The sequence below is a fragment of the Scedosporium apiospermum genome, assembly GCF_000732125.1.
Source record: "Scedosporium apiospermum strain IHEM 14462 chromosome Unknown SEQ_SAPIO_0110, whole genome shotgun sequence".
In the NCBI taxonomy this organism is placed as follows: Eukaryota; Fungi; Ascomycota; class Sordariomycetes; order Microascales; family Microascaceae; genus Scedosporium; species Scedosporium apiospermum.
Window position 1 is genome coordinate 487,236 of NW_015971811.1, and position 24,136 is coordinate 511,371.

The following is a 24,136-nucleotide window of genomic DNA, read 5'->3' on the forward strand; positions in this document are numbered from 1 at the left end:
TTATGATGTCGTCCATTCAAACCCGTGCCGCCTGGCGCAGGCTTAACGCCACCTCCACTTGGAGGGCTAGACCAGGCGATGGGATAGGCTCAGGATTGACTGATGCATCTCTCTCCAGGTTAAACTCGGAGAGCGAAAGAGAGACAGAGCAAGGCTCGGCATGCAGTTCCTATTATGTCAGAGATTCTCACAGGAGTTCGGCTTGGATGCAGTATGTGAGTACCTGCCTCGGAGTACAATGGCACGATTGCCAAAGCCGCATCACAATCGTGCGCTCAATGGTTCCTTTATAGTGCGGGTTACTTCGCGGCTGCAGCGTTCCCTCCCCATCTTCTCTTCCGCATCGACTTTCCCCACCGCTGGATGAATCCGCCCGCGTCGGCGTAGTGCCGGAGTGGGAGGATAGGAGCACGCGACCCTACACACAAGAACACCATCCATTCCAACTCGCGACTTTGGATTCGCTTTTGGGGAAGAGGGCTGCCCACACGTGCCTTTTACCTGGTTTTTATCTGGCTGGATGATGTTTGAATGATGATTCAGTGAGAATGCAGGTAGCAAGATTCGATTTCTTGTCGATCAAAGTCATGTTGTTCGGTTTTCTGGTCTTTTCCGAGTCGCCGAAGCCACTAAGACGAATGGGAGGTTGGTACAAATTTGGAGTACAGGTACAGCCTTGGGTACAGGCACAAGTACAGGTACAGGCTCTGATGCATATTCACCAACACAACAGACACTCGATGGTGACCTGATCACATGCGAATGGTTCACACTAAAATCCAAAATCCAAAATTTTCAACTTTTGACCGCTCCAGGAAAAGTTGCCAGCAAAACCTCAGAGATCCCCCGCGTGCTCATCAATTGGCTGTTCCATCCCACGACCAGCCTTCCTCCAAGTGTGGTTGCAGCAGGCAAAAGCAGGGAAAAGCAGGGAAGCATCTGTACCCAGTCAGGTCAAACGCAAACGATCCAAGATTTTCAACATTGGATAATCTGATCGATCGGACCATGTCCTTGTGCTTTTTCTAAACTTGAGTCTAGACCTCCTTGGCCTGGGCTGGCAGGCCAAATGCCAATGACAGCTGCTAGACTGGGTCGTCAACTCGTGGGGGATTTAAGCTGTCCTGTCGTGTGACGTAGCGCCACCACCCGGCAGAACGACAGGTTGGACTGACGGACTGACGGACTCTCACTCTCGGTCTCACTCTCCAACTTGAATATTACTGACGGAGAAAACTCGCATCGACTTCCTGTTCTTAGTAGCCTCAATTTGAGGTGCGAGGTGGCTCGAACTGATGATCTTCCAAGTTCCCCAGCCTATCGCCTGGCCGCGGGTGGCATCACTGATGGGGCCGGTCCACGATTTCGCTATTTCGGTAGCCGCGGCCTACGAAGTAGGCTTAATTCAAATTCAATCGCCAGCCCGTTTGTTTCCAGCGGCTTCCATTCGATCCCGCGCTCTCCCGTTGGCCGAAATTTGATTCGAGGTTAGTAGGGGCATCGTCGGCACTTGAGCACTCTGTTTTATTTTGCTTCGTTTTTTTCTCGAAACAGGAACATGAACTCTTCTGTCAAGAATGATCTAGAAAAACTGTCATCTTCTTTCCTCTGCCATCTTCAGCTTGTAGCGTGATGCCTGTCGATCCATCCATCAATCCATCCACTCTTCGATTGTCACGATATTTAGTGTCGCCTTTTTAGTGTTACTCGTCCCCAGCACGTCATGTGTATCAGGAACACCAGGTACCAGGCACTAAGTACCTCTACCTTCCCAACTCAACTTCGTGGCTGCCTCTGATATCCCAGATTCCCCACTAATCTACATTTTGATCGTACCCTGCATTGTGGCCTCGCTCTCGCACGCTCGCACTGACGGAGAAGCACAACTTCATCGATAAGGAATACACAAGCCCTCAACTTGGACAAATCTATTTCCCTCAACAACAACATCACCGCTCAAATTTGGATCCTCTCTTTCTAACCACTCGAATCGGGGTATTTTCACCCTCTCGCTCTCTCGCTCTCTCTACTCTCTCTCTCTCCGTCCTGCCAACATCCCGTCCCCTTCCTTCGTTAGCAATTGTGACCGCTTTTCCGCTTCCCCGTCTCTAGATTTCAAAGAGAACCGGGGCTGGGGCTATCCACATCCCGAACGCCCTCAACGACGTTCAGGATGAGCTCCTCATCAGCACAAGCCAACCCCGAAGGTGCTGCTTCCACAAGCGGCATTCGGCAGAGGCAAACCACGACGAATAACACTAACCATGTCGATGTCGATGTCGACAATGATACCCTTGAGAGTGTAGACTCTACCTCCGACGATGAGGATGAGTTGCGGAAGCCCACCAAGACCTATGGCAGGACACCCGACGGGACAGGTACGATAAGCTTCTAGTCATTGCACATTTTTTTTCTCCCTATGCCCTACCTCTTTCTCTCATGCCATTGCCGCTAACTGTAGTGTGACTTTAGTGTTTACTGTCCCTACCACCCACGACATGGTCTCGCAGCTCCTCGATCCTCGCCAGCCGAAGAACCTTGCCGACGCCATTGTCATAGCCATCCTCGCCCTCCACATTGCCCTGGCCTACGCACTTCCCTCGAGTTTCAAGCGTCCCGTCTTCGCCCTCGTCTTTTTATTCTGGAGAGCCTCGTATAACATTGGTATCGGTTACTTGCTAAGTGTCCAATCGAAACACAGGCGGCTTGTGACTTGGGCCAAGAGGTGGAGACTTTTCGAGCACCCTTCGACGGGTAACCAGCCTCGACCCTGGTTCTACAGCCTCCTCAAGAGCGAGTTTGAGACCAAGATTCCCGAGGATTACGAATTCGACAGGGCCCCCATTGAGTATAACACATGGCTTCTGTTCCGCCGCGTCGTCGATCTGATTCTCATGTGCGACTTCGTCTCCTACTGCCTTTTCGCTATTGTTTGCTCCAACACCCCCGCCGGCGAGTCGCTGGCCATCTACTTGACGAGGTGGGCTCTCGGCATCGGTCTTGTCGGATTCAACCTCTGGGTCAAGTTGGACGCTCACCGTGTCGTGAAAGACTATGCCTGGTACTGGGGCGATTTCTTCTACCTCATCGACCAGGAGCTCACCTTTGACGGTGTATTCGAGATGGCGCCTCATCCCATGTACTCGATCGGCTATGCGGGCTACTACGGCATCTCTATGATGGCAGCCAGCTACGACGTTCTCTTCATCTCCATCCTCGCCCACGCTGCCCAGTTCGTTTTCTTAGTCTTCGTTGAGAACCCCCACATCGAAAAGACGTACAATCCTCCGGCGCCTCGCAAGAGGACCCTCTCTACCAAGTCCGAGTCTACGACTTCGAACGGTGTTGATGACGCTCTGAACGGTTCGGCAGTTGCTGCCCCAGCGGACGAGACTGAATCGCTATCCCAGGTCCACAACCTCGTCGGCCTGAAGAATCTCGATCTCTTCAGAGCCACCGATTATACAGTAATTCTTCTCTGCGGATACGTTGGTATTCTTGCTCTAGTAACGCCTTCCACTCCTCTGTACCAATTCCTCTTCGTCATCCACGCTGCTTTCTGGCGTCTATGGTTTACTGTTGGCCTCGGCGTTATACTCGACCAGCAGTCCAGGAACAAGATTTGGACCCGGCACTTTGTCAAGTATGGCGAGTCCCCCGCCGAAGCGTGGAACCAGTGGAAGGCACTGTACCACATCAGTACTACTATGTGCTACGCCTCCCTCATCGCCGCCTGCTGGAAGATGTACGTGCCTCCGGAGGACTGGAGCTACGGTTGGATGCCTCTGAAGCACGTGGTCGGAGCCGGTCTCGTCGCCCTGCACATCTGGACGGCCACGAGCATCCACGAATCCCTCGGCGAGTTTGGTTGGTTCTTCGGCGACTTCTTCTTCGACAGCCGCGGCAGGCTCACCTACACGTCCATCTACCGCTTCCTCAACAACCCCGAGCGTATTCTGGGTTCTGCCGGTATCTGGGGAGCGGCGCTCATCACCTGGAGCCGAGCCATCTTCCTCATGGCCCTCATGAGCCAGATCCTAACCTGGGGCTTCCTCTCGTACGTGGAGAAGCCGCACATGCAAAAGATTTACGGCAGGAACGTTCGCCACGAAGCCGGTCTCACCAAGTTCATCAAGAAGTCTCTGCCGCCACCCGTCAAGACCTGGCAGGAGAGCATGGACAAGGTCTGGGACGAGACGGCAACGTTTGTCGCCGACTTCCTCGATACTGCGCGACCCAAGCTTGCGGGCGGCGTCAAGACGATCGTCCGAGACACCAAAACGTTGTTCAACTCTCCCGCTCGACTTACCATCACGCGCTTGGCGCCCGACTTGGCCGGCTACGATCCCAAGTACTACTCACTTAGCATCGAGGGCACGCCCACTGCGGCTTCGGTTCACGACGAGCGCGCCACGGGCAAGGAGAGCCTCACGGCCAGGTTCAGGCAGGGCACGAAGACACTTAGCTTCGAGTACGGCGCCCCGCTGAAGGTCAAGTGGACTGCCCCAGCCAACCACGGCAAGAAGGACTGGATCGGCCTGTACATGGTAGCGGACAACCACTCACGCGAAGTCACCGACACCGGATCTCTCGGCCGCTGGGTCCCCACGAATAAGGGTATGTACGACGAGGCGACGACGGACAAGGCCATCACGATGACGGAGCGCAGGGTCGAGAACCCCGCCGACCCCACGGGCCCCGAGCTCGTCGAGGGCGAGGTCACCTTCTCCGGAGACAGGCTCTGGTGGACGCAGGGCGTGTTCGAGTTCCGGTACCACCACAACGGCCGCCACAACGTCATGTCCATCTCGCAGCCCTTCGAGGTGCGCATCTCCAAGTTCACCGATGACGAGGAGCCGGCCCCGGCCCCTGCCGATGGTGACTCGTCGAACGTGTACGAGCGCGCCGTCGAGTCGGCACTCCTGCCTATCGTGCGTAACTGCCTCGATCGCGACCCGGACATCGCGCCCTCGACGGTCGACGAGCCGTTCGGTAGTCACGTCGAGAGGAATAGCAAGTACGCTAAGAGGGTTGTTTATGCGATTCATCAGATGTTTGGCGTGGAGTTTGCGGCGGCGGTTGTTCCGGCTGATGGGAATGTGAAGAAGTTGGCGTGGAGGATTTGCAATGCGAAGAAGGTTTTGGTAAGTTGTAGTAGGGACGGGACTTTGACTGACCGGAGCTGACTAGCTAACTCGTTCTTGTCCACAGGCTCCATACAGCATGTCTGCTTCAAGGGGAACAACCACGCCGATATAATTCCATCCGATGTTTGTTTATCTTTATTTTCTGTTTTTGGATACGCCATCCCAGGGACTCTAGACTATTATAGCGGATGGGTGTTTCTTGATGGAGGGGAAGAGGAAGGGAAAAGGAAAAGAAAACATGGGTTACAACTTGATGTAGTTTAATGCATTGATGAGCTTCTGTCAACTCTCCCTCCTTTCCTACTCGGGGTTTTCGGTGGTTCGAGAGCATTTTTGATATGGTTGATGATGCTGGAACGAGTCTCGCTTGTTTTTGATATAAAATAATTGGGGGGGAAGGGGAGTAAGGGGTTGGTGATGGTGAATATAATGAAGGCATTAATAGCAGAATAAGCCGAAGGGTCTTGTGAAAGATCCACTCTTCGTGATAGCAGGTCCGGGGAAGCCATAGTTTTCCATACTCTCAGGATGAACAAGTGAAGCTGGGTGGATGTCAACCCTTGGATGTTCCATCCTTCCACACTCCCTCTACGACGGGTCTATTCCACCATGCCCGCTTTTCGAGTCAACGGGAGACGCTTATTCGACACCAGGCGCCCTATTGTTCAGAAGCAGGTCGTTCTGCAGGTCGTTCTCCGTTATCATGTTTATTCGCTTCACCTTTGGCTTCACTCGCTTGGCCAATCCTAAGTTGCAATAATGGACGTGGCTTAAATAACACCATGCCCGTTGAGACACGATAGATGCTCAGCATCCATCCATATATGCAGGGGTCTTGATACACGTGTTAAATGATCGATGCCAGACCTCCCGAATGTGATACAATCTTCCCCGGGCCTCCCCTCCCCACAATCGGAATGCAACATCTATCCACAAAAACGAGGGAGCCGTCAAATATGATTTTTCGGTATTAGGCTTGCTGGGAGGGCGCACAGGGTCATTTCTTCGGGGTGTAGGATCTTACGCTTAACTTTCATATCCTATACTATTTACTCTCATTAACTTATAAAGACGTTTTAAGGCAATCTTGTGTGCATTACTTCGTAGTGGAGAGCAAGAGGGAAACGCGGGGGGGACGGCATGCCCATCCGGTGAGATCGGGGATATAGGCCGGGTGTAATTAAAGTTTAAGAAGGGAATATGTTCGAGATGTTCGAGATGTTCTATCTGGGATTGGCTAGTTCGAACGGTTTGATATTGGAGGGCATGAGATCTATGAGATGAGATGAAAAAAAGGAGCGAAAAGAAAGGTGGTTTATGTCCGATGTATTAGTGAGGGAGGATTCCAGTGCCGGCAGCCGTAGTGGAGGAACACCACCTTTCCCTTGTGTTTTGTTTCATAATTTTTTTTGTTGCCCTCTTGTAATATGTGCATGGAAAGACAGTAGAAGACAGATGGCCTCTAGAAAAGATCCGATTGTATGGGATATGGCCGGAAGCATCTTGCAGTTGATATCCTTCTTGGAAAGACCATCTCACGCATGACTCCATTCCCACAACCACAGGAAAGACCCCAAACAAGTCTTCCGGAGAAGCGAAGGATTAAAATAAATAGTAAAATTAAATGAAATAATAATAATAAAAAAAACACGAATTGGTGAAATGGTAACAAAATAAAAATAAAATGTGAAAAAGAAGAAGAAGAAGAAGAAGAAAAAGAAGAAGGGGAGAAAGACGACAACCTCATCGCTCCGCAAGAGAGCCACATACATCCAACAGGAGTTCAATCTCGGAACCCGGCAGTCAATCGTCCGCAGATAGAGTGTGGAGAAGAATATAATCTACAAAGGCTTGGGTAGATATCCTCCAAATCCACCAAGCTTCCCACGGTCCCGGCTAATTGACCCCGAAGATCTCTCAGCAGTCCCAGAGTCCATCGAGCCCTCTCAACTCTTTCTTGTCACCGTTGCTGTTACCTCTAATCTCCCCCCACTCCCCGGCGCGCACGAAAGAATATTTCCCGTCGATTGCCATTCGCGGAAACTTTCTCCTTCGGGGCATGGACGGCAGCCGGAACGGGAAAGAGATCCTGTCCCGATGCGAAAGGGAAATAGAGTCAAATTGGCACTCTATGTCGCAAAGCGGGTGGGACCATCAATTGAATCTCATCGTTTCATTTCAGAGAAAGAAGAAGAATGAGCAAACGTATGAAAGGTTACCTTTGTGCGGGAGAAGGATGAGGAGTATGGGGAATTCTTAAAAAGGGTTGGAGAATATCGAGTTTGGACTCTGGGAGACGACGGGGACACGCGACTTGTTTCTTCTTTTCCCTTTTGAACGAAGGTTTGGACCTTGCTTTCGTCTCTTCTTTTGTTCCTACTTACACTCTTTTCTTCCACTCTTTTTCTCCTTCTTCTCTACAGCCCTGGTCGCTGAGGTTAACCCAATCCCGAGGCCCTCCACGAAGATGAAGAGTACCCTCCTCCCGCGGGGCCTCCTCGCCCTCACGACCCTCACTCTCCAAGCCTCCGCAACCTTCCTCTACGCAGCCTCCTACTCGGGCGACGTGACGACTCTCAACCTCACCCTCGCCGAGCCCACACCGTCCCGCGCCCGCTGCAACGGAGCCACCAAGCCTCCCGCGAATGGCACCCTCGTCGAAGTGAGCTCCACAAATGGGTGTGCAGGCAGTCCTGCGTGGTTGGAGCTCGACTACGATAACGCGCTGCTGTATTGCTCCGACGAGGGGCTGACCAAGGCGACGGGGTCCATGTCGTCTTTTAGGACAACGGATGATGGGGAGTTGATTCTTTTGAATAAGATTAATACGAAGCAGGGACCTGTGAGTTCTGTGCTTTATGGAAAGGGCGGATTGGCTGTTGCGCATTAGTGAGTTGGAACAAACACGCTCGAAGCTTTCTTTCCCTTCTCTCAAGTAACAAACGAGAGAGACAGAGACTGTGCGAAAAGAAGAGGAAAGCACTAACATAGGAACACAAAGCGCCGGCTCAATGCTCAACCTCATCAACGTCACAGACCCCGAATCCCTCACCCCCTTCCAAAACCTAACCTTCACCCTCGACGGTCCCGGCCCCAACAAAGGCCGCCAGGACGCTCCCCACCCGCACCAGACCGTGCTCGACCCCACGGGCAAGTTCATCCTCGTGCCCGACCTGGGCGCCGACCTCGTGCGCGTCTTCGCCATCTCCGACGAGGACGGACTGACCGTCACGGCGGGCGAGCCGCTCGTCGCCGCGGCAGGGAGCGGACCGCGTCATATATCGTTCGCTGAGAAGAAGGACGGGTCGTTCGTTATGTATTTGATCTCTGAGCTTTCGAATACCATTACGGCGTATAACGTTGTTTACGGTGAGGAGGAGGGGGAAGAGGGGATTTCGTTTGAGGAGGTGTTTGTGATTCCTACGCATGGCGAGGGGGAGGAAGTCCCCAAGACTGCTGGCGCCGCCGAGATTCTCGTCTCTGTAAGTTTGGAACCCTCGATACCAGTCCTGGAATTCTATTTTCTTTTTCTAACAGAATATTTTGCCCCTAATAGCCCGACGGCAAGTTCCTCACCATCTCCTCCCGCATGGAAGACGCCTTCACGATCCCCAACCCCACCCCTTCCGAAGACGACGAAGACTCCCCCGCCGAGATCCCCTCCGACACCCTCGTCACCTTCTCCATCGATTCCTCCTCTGGCGCCCTGACCCTCGTTCAAAAGGCTCCGGCGGGTGGTCGCGGCCCGCGCCAGTTCACAATTAACAAGGAGGGGACGCTCGTGGCCGTTGCGCTGCAGGCGGACAGCAGGGTGGCGGTCATCGGGAGGGATGTCAAGACGGGGGAGTTGGGGGGCGTTATTGCCGCGGCGGTCGTGAAGGGCGGTGTTACGGCTGTTATTTTCGACGAGTAGAATGAGGGAGTTGGGGCAAAAGGGGATATAGAGAGATAGAAGTCGGAAAGGGGAAGGAGAGAAGGTCGTTAAAACGGGGTTTCCTTCACAAGACGAAGCTTAGTTTTACTGAATGCTAGACACGATTGAGGGTTCCATTAAAGGCGGTAGACTTTCTGTTTTTTTTTTTTCTGCGTCCCTTCTGTTGGATATCGAGTGAGAGAGGCGAACAGAATGACACGACTACAGGCGATCCGATCCCCGTTGTCGTCTTGGGCTTGGGATGACATGGGAGATGACATGGGAGGCAGGGACCGTGACGCTTGTCCAAGGTTCACGCTTACTCGACTGTATCAACGTCGCCATCTCAATTCAACTTGAATTCAAATACCAACGCCCGCACGTCTTCTCTCGATTCACACACCCTTCCTCCTCTTCAAAGAACATTTGCCACTCGAGCCCCGGTCCGCTCCACTGCAGAAGAAAAGGGATCAATGCATCTGTCCGCGATGGGAAATCTACTAGCAACCGCAGGGAAGGGGACATCGGACTAAAGATCACAAGTTAGAAAGGGGACGGGTCTAGAGCGGGCGTTTTGAAAAGGAGCAAAGCAAAGCGAAAAATAGGGCCTGTTATCTTGCTGCGTTATGGACCCGACGAAATGAGTGTAAGTCTTTGTGAGGAAATGGGACAAATGCGGGTGGCTCAAGTTAATCCGGCTTTCGGCAGCCCGAATGGGACGAGCGGGCGGATGGCACAGGGCTGCTCAGAGTTCTCGAAGTCTCGGACCAGGATCGAGAGGACGGAAAAACTATTTGCGAGATTCCGAAAGAGGGAAGGTCTGGATTGGTTTAATGCTTTCATGGAGATCACTTCTGGATGGGATCGACGAAGCAGAAGCAGAAGCACACGTCGACAACATTAACCCCCCCGGTCTACGTTGTAGTAGCGGAGTTGAAGCAGCCGACCGCCGCCGTCCTCCCCTTTTCTAGCCAGGGCATTATCTGACCCCGAGTTTTGGGTGAGGAAGCCCAGGGAAAAGGCCTAACGACAAGAACAAATTTGGTCCTGCCAAACGAACACTAGAAATGGTCGCGGGTAACGCCCATCACTCAGTAGGATGTGCGACCAGGCCATCCCTTTCCTCCCCAGTAATCTAGGCGAACACGTAATGAGCGCCGAAAAGACGTAACAAATAGAGCCAAACATGGGCTGAGAATGACGAGTAGGTTTGATAAATGCTGGAAGAGTCTAAATTGCAAGTGTCTTCCACATGTCAGTGAATGTGACAGCGGCAGAGAATCGCCGGAGAAGGGAAAGAAGAAATCAGGGGAACAGGGTCTAGATTGACCCAAGTAACGTCGGTCAATCGATGGAACCAGGCCTAAGGAGAACGACTCCCCTGTACGAAGGACCGAAGGTATATGCAGTGCACGCCACATCGTTTCTGTGAAGGGACACAAGGGGTCCTGTAATGTGGATCTCATCCGCACATGGAGGTTTTCTGGGTCAGTTGGGGACGAATTATTTGATCTTGCAGTAGTAGTACGAAGTACGTACTCCGTAGGTACGAAGTATGCCAACATGTAGAAAAGAACCAGGTCGTGGACTGCACAAGCGGTCGGAGCGGCCGGGTTAGGGACCGGAGTTGGGGGCGGTGATGGAAAGGGCTGGAGTCGTATGTAGCATTTGCTTGCCGGTTGCCGTTTGCTGTTGCGAGACACGTGTGTGGTGTGCGGCACGTCCGCAGCTGCAAGCAACCTGCAATGACGGGGATCGAAGGCGTACGATGTGGTATGGTGATACTGCAGAGCTCAGGGCGGACTACCCTTCATGGCTTCATAGCGCCTCGTGGAGGCTCAAATCCCGTCGATTGTTGGGACGGCATGCAAAAGTTGGTGGCGGCTACATGCCCCTTGCAACTAACCTTGAAAACTACAATCAATATCGTCACTGGAGGGGGTTGTCGCTAGAGCTATGAGGGTAGGTAAAAACTCTCGGAGTAAGAAGAACTTTGAATGGACTCTAATAAAGCGCGCCTTGAAACTCTTCACCATCCCACTGGCAGCTAATATCCTGATATTGGCGATACCAAGGTCCGCAGGAAGCGAGCTAATCCGGAAGATGAGAAAGCCCACATCGGCTTCCCTCGGTAGAAATAAATGAAGTATTCGCTAGAGAGAGGTCTGGGACAGCGTTCTGGTGCAGAGGCTGGTGGTGCTTCCACTTGTCCTCCAAGCAGGTTGTGTCCGGCGTCACATCACGGACATTCACATACTTTACTCGATACAGCTTGTACCACAAACCGACATGACCACTGCAAGAGCTCCAATGAGATCTTGGCATTCCTCATCCACTGAGATAATTAAGGACTCTTTGTAAAGGAATGGAAGTTATCGACAGTAGGAGAAATAATAATATAAAAACACAAAACTGTTATTTTTTCGTGGCTGATCTCGAGTCCAAGACGAGCCTCATCACACATCACAGGGCACTTACACCAGACCCCTTGTCCAGGGACGAAAACTAGTGCGTTATTAATGAATAATTTCACCTTTTTAGGTGTTGCGCATATGTGGGCGCTCTCGGAACCGTTCCCCTTGTTCGTGCGGGTTCCAGATTGATTCGACGGTCCGTGGTCATGGTCGAAGCAACATGAGCTGTCATCATCATCATCACGGCGCTGCCCTGACTCAAGCTCCAAATGCTCCGGTTGCTTCCGAGTCCCACGCCTGATATTAAACCGCACATGTGCTCTTTCAACTTAGAAGAACCGCCTGTGTAAATAGACCACGGCTTCTCGTGATCAAAGATGGAGGAACCCAACCCTCACCGCCGTGCGTCTAGTCCACGGGTCGAACCAGCTACTTTCGTAGACCAAAATTTGTCAAGATGGACGATTCAGCGAATACAACATCGAGCTAGAGTTTGGGCCTAAGGTTGGTATCGAGCGGCAGGGACGATGATGATCCCTGATCCTGAAGATAGTGTGCGATGGAGAAAGCCTCTCCTGAGATCTGAGATGACTGTCCGTTCAAATCAGAGAGATGTTATGGTTGGCCCCTTCTTATTTCCAACGATTCCTTCTTTCTAGTTTGCAACAATTTGAAAACATGGTCCTCGCACATTGTCCAGGGGTTCGTGTCTACCTCGTATAATAGCTCGAAAGCAGAAACGATCAAGTCACACCTCAATATCCTCCCGTACGCGCACACCACTTCCCATCTCCGCTCCATCGTAAAGCAAGAAGAGTAGGCCCGCCGCCAACACACTTGTGTTTCTGGCGGGCCTTAGAAAATTAGGATCCTTGAACCTGTACACGAGACCCAGCGGTGCGGATCGGGAGGAATCTTTTTTTTATTTCATTTCTTCGCTCAAGCGAAATAACATGACCACTACGCAGGACTTGGAAGCACTGCTTCGTTTCTAAAACAAGGCAACAGGGTGGCTTGCCCTTGCAAGTTCCCTTGGGTTATCGGTGTCAGGCTGGGAACACGGTACAAGTGAGATAAAAAAGAGGTGGGCTGTTAATATATAGCGAGCGGTATTGCCCAAAGCCTCATGACCAGCGTGGACCAGAACCTGACCAGCAGGAGGATCGAACCGTCTTTCCGGATGAGGCAGGACGGCGAACAGAACGCAAAAGGGAAACAAGGCTCCGAGACGGCCCTTTCCCTCGTGGGCGGTCCAAACGCAGATGGTTGTGGGGGGGGACGCTAGACAGAAGCTGGGGAAGCTGGGGATGGCTTGGGTATGCTTGCTAGGAAATGGAGTCGAGGTGGAGGGACAGAGACCCCGTTTTCTATGAGTATTGAACAAGGACGACAAAGTACCGAGGTACCTGGAGACATTGCAGACAACACTTCGGCGCTCGGGTCGACAGAGAATGCCATTGCCGCCTATTGTTTGAGAAGCTTGAACGTTTGGTAACCTTACATGAAGTTCAAAGTTGCGACGATCTCTAAAAGCGGCGAGTTTGTTCTTCCGCCTTTGCTCAACGAAGGTCTCCTCTTTCCCAACAAGGAAAGTTGCTAAGAAGAAATGAGGCGAGAAGGCACGGTCCTGCGAGGCAGTATCGCTAGTGAAACTGTGCAGACACCGGATTTCGCTCAATGGGATCGATGTCGTGTGTGGGTAAGAGTGCCATTCTCTCCCCGTGTCTGTCAAGACTGCATGCGGACGCGTCCGGAGATGCATCGCCTATTTTGATGTAGTACCACTAGAAGCGCCCGGGCTAGGTCAGGCCAGCCAATACCACTACAGCGTTGCATCTTGGCGTATGCAATGTCCACGAGCAGAGAGTCTCTTGCAAGGGCTCCGGAATCAGGCCCGAAAAAGAAGAGCCGTTGTAGCGTACAGTACCCCTCTAGGACCCCAGGCCGAAGCGCGTCCGCTAGCCTGGCAAGCCCCGAACCTGGCATCAAGATCGGGAAGGGTTTGCTTCGATTAGCGTCGTTCGGGGTGTAGCGCCAGGCTTGGGAGCAACATTCGAGATCAATCTCATCAGCATCTCCCTTGCTAATCTCATCCTGTTTTGGTCCATTGTGAGATGGTGCAAAAAGGGTGCGACACACACAGGAAAAGCAGGGCAACCCCGACTCTACCCACTCAATTTCCTTCTTGCGACCTTTAATTTTCTACCTCGGTAGGTATCAGTGGCTTTTACGGGATAAGGTTAATATCAGTGGCCAATGTTGGTTGTCGTTCTAGAGGCCCTTTCTCGCCCTCCCCCATCCCCCCTCAAGAGCCATGCAACCTCTTCGTCCAACTTTGCTCATTCGAGTATTCGGCCCGTTCGGCACACTCAATGCCCAGTACCATGTCATCTATTTCCCTGTCCCGCCTCGAATCAAATCACATTCTCTCGTTCCCATCAGAACAGCATGAGGTGCGTTGGCGCACGAAAAAGGGACGGCCAATATCGGAATAAGAAGAGAGCCTCCCTTCCAGAAGACAAAAACGTAGTATTGATTAATCCGTCTCGGGACTGGACATATGAACGAATGGGCCTCTCGACGAGGCCTTGTTGGTGCTTGGGCGATCCATCCCCGTCGACCGAGATGGATTTGATCCATCCATCCGCCTCTTGGGGCTTACTTCGTACTACTGCCAATACATTAATGCAGGTAAGTACCTACGGGAAGCAAATATAAAGTGCCAAAAATCCTCCAGATCCAACACGTGCCCTTGATCTTGCCAACACGAACCGAGTCCGGATTTGTAGATTATATTTGTATTTTTGATCCTGGTATCTATTTCCGATCCTTACTTCGTCAATGGCTGTATGTAAGAGAAGCAGAAAAGCCCCAATATCGCAGGTGCAGGCTTAGAGGCCTCGCCAAATCCTCGCTTGCTGAGAATAGAATCATTGATGACCTGCCGACGGAACCCTGCCCTTCCTTCACCTCTATTCTTGTTTGCCATTCTTTTCCTTTTCCAAATCCATTGAAGTTTTAATTATAGTTCCATGAATCGGCTCTGCATACTTTGAGCAATGGATCCCAAAATAACACAGTTTGGGGTGCTTCGCCGTGGTGTTGGGAGGACGGCACTTACAACTGAAGGTACCGCAGCTCCATAGAGAGCGGGAGGAGGCGGCCTTCCTGCATGTATGATATGCTATTACCAAGGAGCGCCTCATGTTGCCTGGCTTCGTGTTTCCAAGAGTGGCACCAAACCTTCACTTACAGTCCTGTTTCTCAAGGCGACATTACCCTTCGGCAAGTGGAAGGTAAGTGTCTATTAGATGACGGGCAGCATCCACTCGTCCTCAGCAGCCAATTATACACATAGAACCACGGCCACTCTAACAACTCAAAAGAGCGCGTACTTCTTATTATAGTCCCATATGAGCACTGTTATGATGGCGATAGGCTCGTAAAATGCAGGTACAGCGTGCCAGACCTGTCATGAGGACGGAATAGCAATAGCAGGCACTGGGCTATATCTTAAATGTGGGCTGAAGGTAAGCCGGAAGAATGAGGAAGGTGCTGAAAGCTCGTGTCTTGACTGCCATTGAAACAAATGGGAGATCGCAAAGGTATCGATGGCTTGCTCTGTTAAGGTCTGAAGCACGTATGAGTACCTCCATACGTGCGAGCAGCAGAAAAAGGAGAATCCAGAGCGATGTTTTCGACTGAGTCTTTCCCTGAACGAAGAAAAAGAGAATCATCAATTTTGGTACTATCCCGTTCGAGGCTAGGCGTGTCGGATCCGCTTCCCGCCTGCGCTTTCAAGAGGGAGACACACGAACACCCTAAAGGCTAAACATTCAACACCTACCCTTCCATTTTCACACGTCGTATCATTCCGGGAGTAACCCTTTGCCGTAAGATTAAGATTACTACGGAGCACGCCCGCCAGAAGCGAAACCCTGGGAGCCACGTCTCTGGGAGTCTTCCTTTGCAAGGGTATTCGAACGGAATCAGAGAAAATTCCCATCTCTCAATCCCAAGGAGCCGCCAATCTCGGAACCCTGCTTTTCTGTGACAAAGGAAAAAGGGAAAAAGTGGAGTGGTCAAGAGACGAATGCAAGCTTGAATGAGTGCGGTGTGTGGGAAAAGGCTGGCCTGGAGCGTTACATGGCATTTGCAGGCCCTGTGCACTCCACAGAGCTGGTCTTGGGACTAACAACAATATCAAATGGCTATGGCTATGGCTATGGCTATTCGTTCTCCGGAATACATCGTAAAGAGGGAGGAGGCTAACCTGAGTCTTGATAAATTGAGGCTGCCCAAGGATGGAGGTGCTGACGACAATGGGAAATATCAGTAATTAGAATTCAATGTTACTCGGTGCTTCATCTACACGCAGTGTCTCTGCAACCCCTCTCAAGCCATACATATCAAGTCTGAATACCAAGAAACCGTTGGATCCGAGGGCCCTCTCCGAAGCCTGCATCCAATGAGACGCCAACAAAGCGTCCATTCACTCGTTCACGTCTTGGTTCTGTCATTTCGTGACATGTTGAAAATTGGAAAGAGGGCTCGGACTTCTGACCCCATCATTTCTCGCCACAGGTGTGTTCTGGTGGCCCCGGATGATGTGGCTTTTCAAGGAGCAGGGTAACCAGTGGTGGAAGTATTGTCAGAGTCCCGGTCCTTTGCCTTGATATCCGACTTGGACCCTTTAAGGTCCAAGTACGAAAGGAGTAGTACGGGTGGCGGGCGGGGACCGGAGGCAACTGATATTATGGATCCGTCGAGGAAGGCTTGTTCTCGACTCTAAACTTCTCGGACACGGCGCTGGTATTGACGTGAGGATCATTCACGGGAGGGTCCGTTTTTAAGAGATCCTTCATGCACGCCCTTAGTGGGGAGTCTATCCTCCTTCGTACGCTTAAATCAATTTCCATACAATTTGGGATTATTTACGAAATAATAGCTACTTAAGGCCAATGTCCGTACACGTACTCTTTTCTTGTAGCCCTCTCGACAGACAGGATCTGGAGATCATTATCTGGGGAAAAAAGTGGAGGAATATCATGCTCGGGACTATGCTTCCATCTCACGGCCCCGCCCAAGGCGACGAGGAATGCCAATTAAATCTAGATTATTCATTTCGCCCAGGACTCCTTCAGAATCTGGTACTCTCCGTGGTGTGCAACCTCGAGACCGTTTTCTAGATGTGATGGTATGGACGCCTAGAAACGAGAGGGTGGGAGGTGAGGCGATGAGATGGAGCAGGAACCTTGATTTAGACTGTGCATGAAAGGACAGGACCCAGGTGGCCATCTCCACCGCACCACCTTGGAGACGTGTAATTCGTGTAGAATTCTTCGTCTCGAATTCCTCGGCGAACGGTAGATCTTGCGGCGCACATCCTGGCTAGATCTGTTTTGGCTATGCTTCATCCAGATACGGTAGGAAAAATACCCACACCCATAATAGACGAGCCAAGCTGTCGGCAATGGCATGAAGATATCATTCTGGGCATGGTAATATGAAAGTTCTCAAGGTGTAAATCACACAGCTTGGGCAAACATACAAGGCAGCCCACCCATTTTACATTTGCCCCATCCCTAAGAGCGAAAAGTAAAGGTGATTGGCGACCGCGCCTGGTGCCCAGACAGCAGGCACAGGGCGTACCTTGGCCTTTTCCCCGCACTTTTTACCTTCTTGCTCTTCACTGCGAAGTACATTTCCTTGATGGACTTTGGACTGCGAGCGTGCTACTGCAAGAGGATGGATCATCGGCATAACAAGATAGAGTATGAGGTAAGGTCAGCATGACAGGGGGCAGGCAGGTCCTTGATAGGGAATCGGCGAACAAGAAAAACCACAGCACACGGAGAACGGAGAACCCGACACCCTGTACGCTGAGGAGATGCCAATGCAAGCAATGATGTGAGAGGATGGCACAGCCAAAGGTGCGGCATAACTTGATCCGTCTGAATCGTTATTACTTGCAGAAAAAAAAGAAAGCCACGAGAGCTTGAGTAACAAATGCTCGGCACGCCTTCGCGTGGCGCGCCAGGAGGAGCAGGTGGTGGCACGTCGTACGCAACAAATTTAATGGCATGAATCTCACTGGTGGTGCCGTACTCATCTATCCTTGATGCGAGGAATGACCACACGAGCACGAGAGCTGTTAGCGAGCCCTTTTCTCCCATCATTTTGGGGAGGTGGGCGCCTCAACCGCCCTCCCATTGCGGTGGCTTGCATGAGTGGGAAAAGGCTCAGACCAGTCGGCTTCCATCCTTCTCGTGTAGGATATCTGGGGACACAGTTCTTGGGTGAGAGCTCTTGGTCTATTCGCAAACAAATTGTCCCCGTGAGCGATGATGCCCACTATTAAGCCCACTGGCGACTGCACTGCCAGCTCGGTGACGATTCCCACTTTGTGTAGATTTTGCGTGGGAGGTCAGTGGCCTTGTCTTACTCCACAGTGATATTTCGTTGTTGGTTCTTCGGGCTTGCTGTCACAGATGTCGAGATCGGGATTGTCTGAGAAAATTACTGGGCCCCTGTCCTCGACCCTCTTATGTACATTGTATCTCAGTCTTTAGGGTCTCGACTGCGCCGCCGACCCTGACATTCCCTTTGCCCTTGTCCTGTGGAGGGCAAAGCCTGACTTGGAGGCTCGCCCGCTTTCTCCTCCCACTCGACCAAACTCGCCTCCATTCAGTCAAATTTTAGTGGCTACTCTGGTGGCCCCCGCATCTCTTCCCCATTCCCCATTCCCCATTTGACCTATCTAGAACTCAATTGGCACTCGTCTGAAGTTCCATTGCAATACAGTACACCACTTCGTACACAGGTAGTGCGGTGTACTTCGTACGAAGTAGTTCTGGGGTGGTGTGGGTACGTGTGGGCGTTCATCCGCGATGTAACTAAAATGTACCCTCCAACGGTTCGTGCGGTATCACATCGGGTACGAGACCGTACCGCTACTTTGCCATCACGTATCTTACCCCGGAACTGCCCCCAACAGGACCTTGTCGTCCCCATCTCAGTTAATATAATACGACGGAGGAACCTATAGCAAAGTACCAAAGTACGGTTCAGGAACGAGAGAGCGACCCTTGTTCCATCACTTCTTTCCCCATCTTTTATTTCCCATTTCAATGATCCCACTAAAAACGATCACAGGTTGGTAGTGTATACAGGTACTTGGGAGGCAAGGCAATATATAGTAGAGGCAAGAAGTACTTCAGGCTTGACGACTTGTAAACTACATTTGAACTGGCGTGGCAGGCGCTCCACGCTCTCACCCACCACCCACTGCACCCCATATTTGATACCTCTGATCCTCCACATTTCTTCCAATATCCGGTCTCGTTTTGCCATAATAACACCTCGGCCCAGTGCTTACATCCAATTTGTAGCTTCCTCTCGTCTCATTCACTCTTGCTTCCCGTTTCCAACTCCACCATTTCACCTGAGGAAGTTGACATCTCTTGGACTGTTTCATCGCCAAAACTTATTTCGTCTCTAACCTCAATCTATCTCTTATCCCCTGTTTTTGTTATACTCGACACATCGTCGTCTGAACTCTACTTCTGTTTCTTGACCAAGCTCTTAGTGCTGTGCTATCTCCACGTCCCTCTTATTTAACCCCCCCAAAAAGAAGCCGACAGAACTGTGTAATCCGGGGTTGTGTTGTCGATCTCCCCAAAACCAACCACGGCTAGGAAAGTCTGCACACACAAGCTCACCTCGGGTCAGGGTTGCTCTGAACCTTCAGAGCAACAACGCCGTCGCCGTTGCCCACCACGTCTTCCACACAGCTTCACCTCCAAACCAAAATCATGTCCCCGTCCTCGACGGGCGACTCCCCTCGATCGGCCACAGCAGCAGCCACCGCCCGGTTTACCATGCCTACTCGTGACAACTTCACCATTGACATACCCTCCGGCGCCCTCAACTCAGTCACCAACGGTGCCGTAAATTCCATAAAATCCCCCGCCACCATCAAGACGCAGCGGGCTGCGAGCTTCAGCAGGGAAGGCATCCTTGGCGCCGCCCAGAAGGCGCGCAACCTCTCTTTGCCCACCGATACCCGATCCGAAAACATGGCCGCCGGAAACCAAAAGTCGCAGCAGGCCGACGATGGTCCTAGCAGCAACCCTCTGAAAAGGCGCAACCCAGACTCCACTCCTGATTACCCGAGGAGGAGGGCTACTATTGCTGTATGTTGCTAAATTTTGCTCTTCCATTTTCCCTCCCCTTTCTCTTTCTCCTTGTTCATGGGATTTGGAGCATCGAAGTGGTGGAGCTCCGTGGTTGTTAACGTAGCGGGAACAAAAACTGTAGTGCGAGGTTTGCCGATCCAGAAAGTCCCGATGCGATGGCACGAAGCCAAAATGCAAGCTCTGCACCGAGCTCGGCGCCGAGTGTATCTACCGCGAGCCCGGAATCAAGCTTGATGCTGGCGACAAGCTTATCCTGGAGCGCCTTGGCAGGATCGAAAATCTACTGCAAATGAACATTGTCAACAGCCAGGCTAACGGCGGCATAAATATTTCCCACGATTCCCCCTCGATGAGCAACGGAACTGCCCTGAGCGGTGGGGAAAACCTCATGGTTGGAAACGCCGCGAACAACTTTGTGTCTATCATTCCAAACGGCGGCCTTGGTACCTGGACGAGCCCCACCAATATCTCGACGATGCCCAAGGTGCACACGAATGCCGCGCTTCACCTCCTCCAGTGGCCCCTTATCCGTGATCTCGTTTCTCAACCCTACGACCCCCAGATTTTGCTCCAGCTCGAAATGGCGCGGGACCCTCTCCATTCGCTCACCAAAACTCCCTGCGTCGACTTGTCTAATACCCAAGCCTACATCGAGGCGTACTTTGAGCGAGTGAACGTGTGGTATGCCTGCGTCAACCCCTTCACTTGGAGGAGCCATTACCGAACCGCGCTCTCCAACGGTTTTAGGGAGGGTCCCGAGAGCTGCATTGTCTTGTTGGTCTTGGCCCTCGGCCAGGCGAGCTTGCGGGGCAGCATCTCACGTATTGTCCCTCAGGAGGATCCCCCCGGCCTTCAATACTTCACCGCGGCCTGGGCTTTGCTTCCCGGTATGATGACTTCGAACCACGTACTCGCAGCGCAGTGTCATCTCCTGGCGGCGGCCTATCTCTTCTATCTGGTTAGGCCTCTAGAGGCTTGGAATCTCTTGTGTACTACGAGTACGAAGCTACAACTTCTACTCATGTCACCGAACCGTGTCCCTCCTCAGCAGCGCGAGTTGACGGAGCGTATCTACTGGAATGCCCTTCTCTTCGAAAGCGACCTCCTTGCCGAGCTGGACCTCCCCCACTCGGGCGTGGTGCAGTTTGAAGAGAATGTCGGCCTCCCCGGCGGCTTTGAAGGAGAGGATAATCAAGAAGCCGTGGGACGCGATGACCTCTGGTACTTCTTGGCCGAGATTGCTCTCCGAAGGTTGTTGAACCGCGTCAGCCAGCTCATCTATTCCAAGGATTCCATGGCCTCGACAACGAGTCTGGAGCCGGTCGTGGCCGAGCTCGACTACCAGCTTACCCAGTGGTACGAGTCATTGCCTATGCCCTTGCAGTTCCCATTCGCGCGGACCATGCTCGTGGACCCGGTCCAAACGGTCCTACGATTCAGGTTCTTCGCATGCCGAACTATAATTTACCGGCCCTACATCTTGGCCGTTCTGGATAACGAAAACGCCGTATTGGATCCATCAGTACGGGAAAGCTGCCATAAATGCCTCGAAGCGGCAATCCGGCAATTGGAACATATCCAGGCACAGTAAGTTGAAACTTGCCCTCCCACTTTCCTTCCTTCCTCCCCCCCCCCCAATAATTGAAGCCGTCGAGTGGTCCCCCCCTCGATTCTGCGGCGGGCCTCCATATTTCTCCCAGCTGCAGGTCAAGCAACCCCCGCACACTCTTCCCGCCTAATATAGATACCCATTTCCCCTTTATTACACCACATACTGCCCTGCCCACCACATCCATGTCTCATTCTTCTTTTTGAATGAGAGCCGAACATGCAGTTAATGAAACCAATCTAACAAATTCACCGCAGTCACGCCGGCCACATGCCTTATCTCTGGCAAGGAGCTCTGTCGATCGTATCGCAGACGCTGCTCGTAATGGGCGCAACTATGTCCCCTTCACTGATGAGCATCCTGCTTACGCTCGTCCACAGCCGAGAGACGATTGACCACATCATCAACGAGGTTGTTATGGAAATTGAGAGATATGCCGTGTTGGCGCCCAGCCTCAGCCTAGCGGCCGAAATTATCAAAGAAGCTGAGGTTCGAAGAAGGGCGTTCCTCAACGCTTGACGATGGTAACGAGTCGCGGGGGAAGAAAAAAAGAAGCTTCGACTTTTTTTCCCCACCTCTCATACTTTTCGTTTCTTTTGAAACAATTACTACCGGTTACAATGGTCTTAATGCCCTCTCATTATCATTTCCCAATGCCTTTGACCGACCCCCCGTTGACTTTTCGGCCCCGTCTTTGACGCTGGCCCTAGTTATTAGGGGAAGGGGGGGTGAAAAAAAAGGCTGCAACAATTTACATTGGGTGTTCATCGAGACTGCTTCTTCAGGAATAGGAGAATATGCCAAGGCTATTCTCGACGATTCCAGTTTTTCGCGTCTACTGATCTGCCTTGGAGCCGATCGGACCGGGACCGGGACCTGGGAGTTCACGTCAACCGTCAACGTTCTTTTTGTGTCCGCAAAGCCTTGCTCTAGGCGGACTGCTACTGCAACGCCGTGCCCTCCACCGGCTCCGGAATATCCACTTCCCGAGACCCATGGCTGGCGTAGGGTGCGTCTACATGATACGTTATTCCCCTCTTACCAACCGGGAGGATCTAAGTCGGGGTTGTCGCTACCTGCCAGCGGGCGGGAAGCGGAATAGGCCTTTTTGACTTTGGTCATTTTTTTCCCCACTACCCCAGTTCATGGGGATTGGAAGCGCTACTTTGGTGGGAATGAGTTTCGAGGTCGCTTCGTTTCGCCATTGCGTGTATCAGCGGCGCAACCCAAAGCCCAACGTTTTAATACGGTCGTTAACCGCTTCACTTTTTCCAGCCCCCGTTCTATTTTGGCCGGGGATCTGCATCTGCGACCAAAGGAAAAGGCATTTCATGTCTTGGCTATTATTTCCCGTCTGCCCTCCTTTGGCTGGGGCTAGCCTCTCGAAACGGAAGTCTCCAAGGTCGGAATTAGTTCGATTTGACTATGGGGTATCACTTCCAACTTGGCCGAACATAAGGGCTTTACTAGCGGCGATTACGAACTCTGAGAGCTCTTGGATCCAATTCTTTCAGAGGCTTGAACCGGTTGCATTTTTTCCGTCTCTAATTTAGGACCCATTGAGAACCGGCCGCATCTTGCCTACAGCTCTGTTTCCGGGATTAACCAGTTCCCCACTTCACGTACGGCCTTTCCGCTTCGCTCTCGAGCCGCATATGGACCAGCACGCGCTAATGCGGTCATTCTTCTGGACTTCCATCCTTTCTGATCAGAAGGGAGGGAGGAAAGTGACTAACGAAACCACCTAGTATTCTATGGATGGTGTGTGCGATGCGGGATTAAGGGAACGACATCCGACGGAGACGAGATGACTATGTGATGAAGACGACGTCTTACCACAACATCGCCCGATGAAGATTTAGCAACTGGATAGTCAAAGGCAGCCTGTCACGGTACGTCGCAACTCCTCATGATGTCTTGGAATCCTCTACTAAGATGAGATGAGCTCCGTTTCTAGCCGAGTGTGGGGAAAGATACAGACGATGACGTACGACAACAACAACATATTCTCGATTGGGACAACGCTTGCGGATGGAATCCGTCCTGCTTCATGACCTGGACAGGGTCTGAAAAGGGGGTGTCTGAGCTCAAAAGGCGAATGGACATTTTACAGGATTTTAGGCTTTTCGAAAATATCGACCGACGATACGACCGATTGGAATTGGATGCAACGCCGTTATGGACGACATATCAAAATGAGTGGAAAGTGACGTGGGGAAAAAATCACAGCTCCGGCCGGGCGGCGGCGGCGACACCTGCGGGAGAAACGATACCCTAGAGATGGCAAAGTACGACTCCTACACCTCTTTTTTCTTCAGCATCCGGCTTCTTTCGCTCCGCACAAACGCTGCAGAAAAGCAACGCGGGGAGCATGGATTTCGTTGGAATTCCCCCTCTCTCTCAAACCTTCTTTCCCCTCCCCCCTTTCTTGTCAAAGCCCATATAGGCGCCAGATCTCATCCGTTCGCTGCAGTGTGTGGTTGGCGGGTAATAGTGAAGGTGTGAGGGGATTCGGGCCGAATATCCGGGAAAATACATTCAGCCAATCAGTGGTCGAGGGAGCCAACCACCCCGGGTCAACCTTGCTTCCCTCCTTCACGCGATCGATCTATTCCGTCGAGGAGACCATGACGACGACAATTGGAGGTACTCAGCTCTTCAATGGAGATCCGTGCCTTTTGAGGGAAATTTGTGACGAAATGAAAGGGGTGATGGAGGAGAAGGAGAGGGATAGTAGTGAGACAGGAACAGAGCGGCTTGCTCTTTCGCACTTCCTCTTCTTCCTCGTCTCACGGCAGTGCGGAAAGTGTCCGGTTCTACTGGCCTGGCTACAGTTGTAGCTATCCCCTCCGCTG

The 24,136-nt window shown here is 52.0% G+C and overlaps 3 protein-coding genes across 3 annotated transcripts; all 3 read left to right on the plus strand.

Moving 5' to 3' along the window:
* Nucleotides 1-2,173: 2,173 nt before the first annotated feature.
* SAPIO_CDS7106 (Phosphatidylethanolamine N-methyltransferase) lies at nucleotides 2,174-5,259 on the plus strand (the record flags this gene model as incomplete). Its single annotated transcript, XM_016789028.1, has 3 exons — nucleotides 2,174-2,378; nucleotides 2,473-5,144; nucleotides 5,212-5,259. The coding sequence occupies 3 exons, from the start codon at nucleotides 2,174-2,176 to the stop codon at nucleotides 5,257-5,259; spliced, it is 2,925 nt and encodes a 974-aa protein (XP_016640855.1).
* A 2,355-nt stretch (nucleotides 5,260-7,614) lies between these two features.
* On the plus strand, nucleotides 7,615-9,060 carry SAPIO_CDS7107 (Extracellular aldonolactonase; the record flags this gene model as incomplete). Its single annotated transcript, XM_016789029.1, has 3 exons — nucleotides 7,615-8,036; nucleotides 8,149-8,629; nucleotides 8,704-9,060. The coding sequence occupies 3 exons, from the start codon at nucleotides 7,615-7,617 to the stop codon at nucleotides 9,058-9,060; spliced, it is 1,260 nt and encodes a 419-aa protein (XP_016640856.1).
* A 10,228-nt stretch (nucleotides 9,061-19,288) lies between these two features.
* On the plus strand, nucleotides 19,289-21,800 carry SAPIO_CDS7108 (Uncharacterized protein; the record flags this gene model as incomplete). The annotated part of the gene is made up of 3 exons (XM_016789030.1): nucleotides 19,289-19,669; nucleotides 19,794-21,259; nucleotides 21,539-21,800. 3 exons carry the CDS (start codon nucleotides 19,289-19,291, stop codon nucleotides 21,798-21,800), a joined length of 2,109 nt encoding a protein of 702 aa, XP_016640857.1.
* Between the last annotated feature and the right edge of the window lie 2,336 nt (nucleotides 21,801-24,136).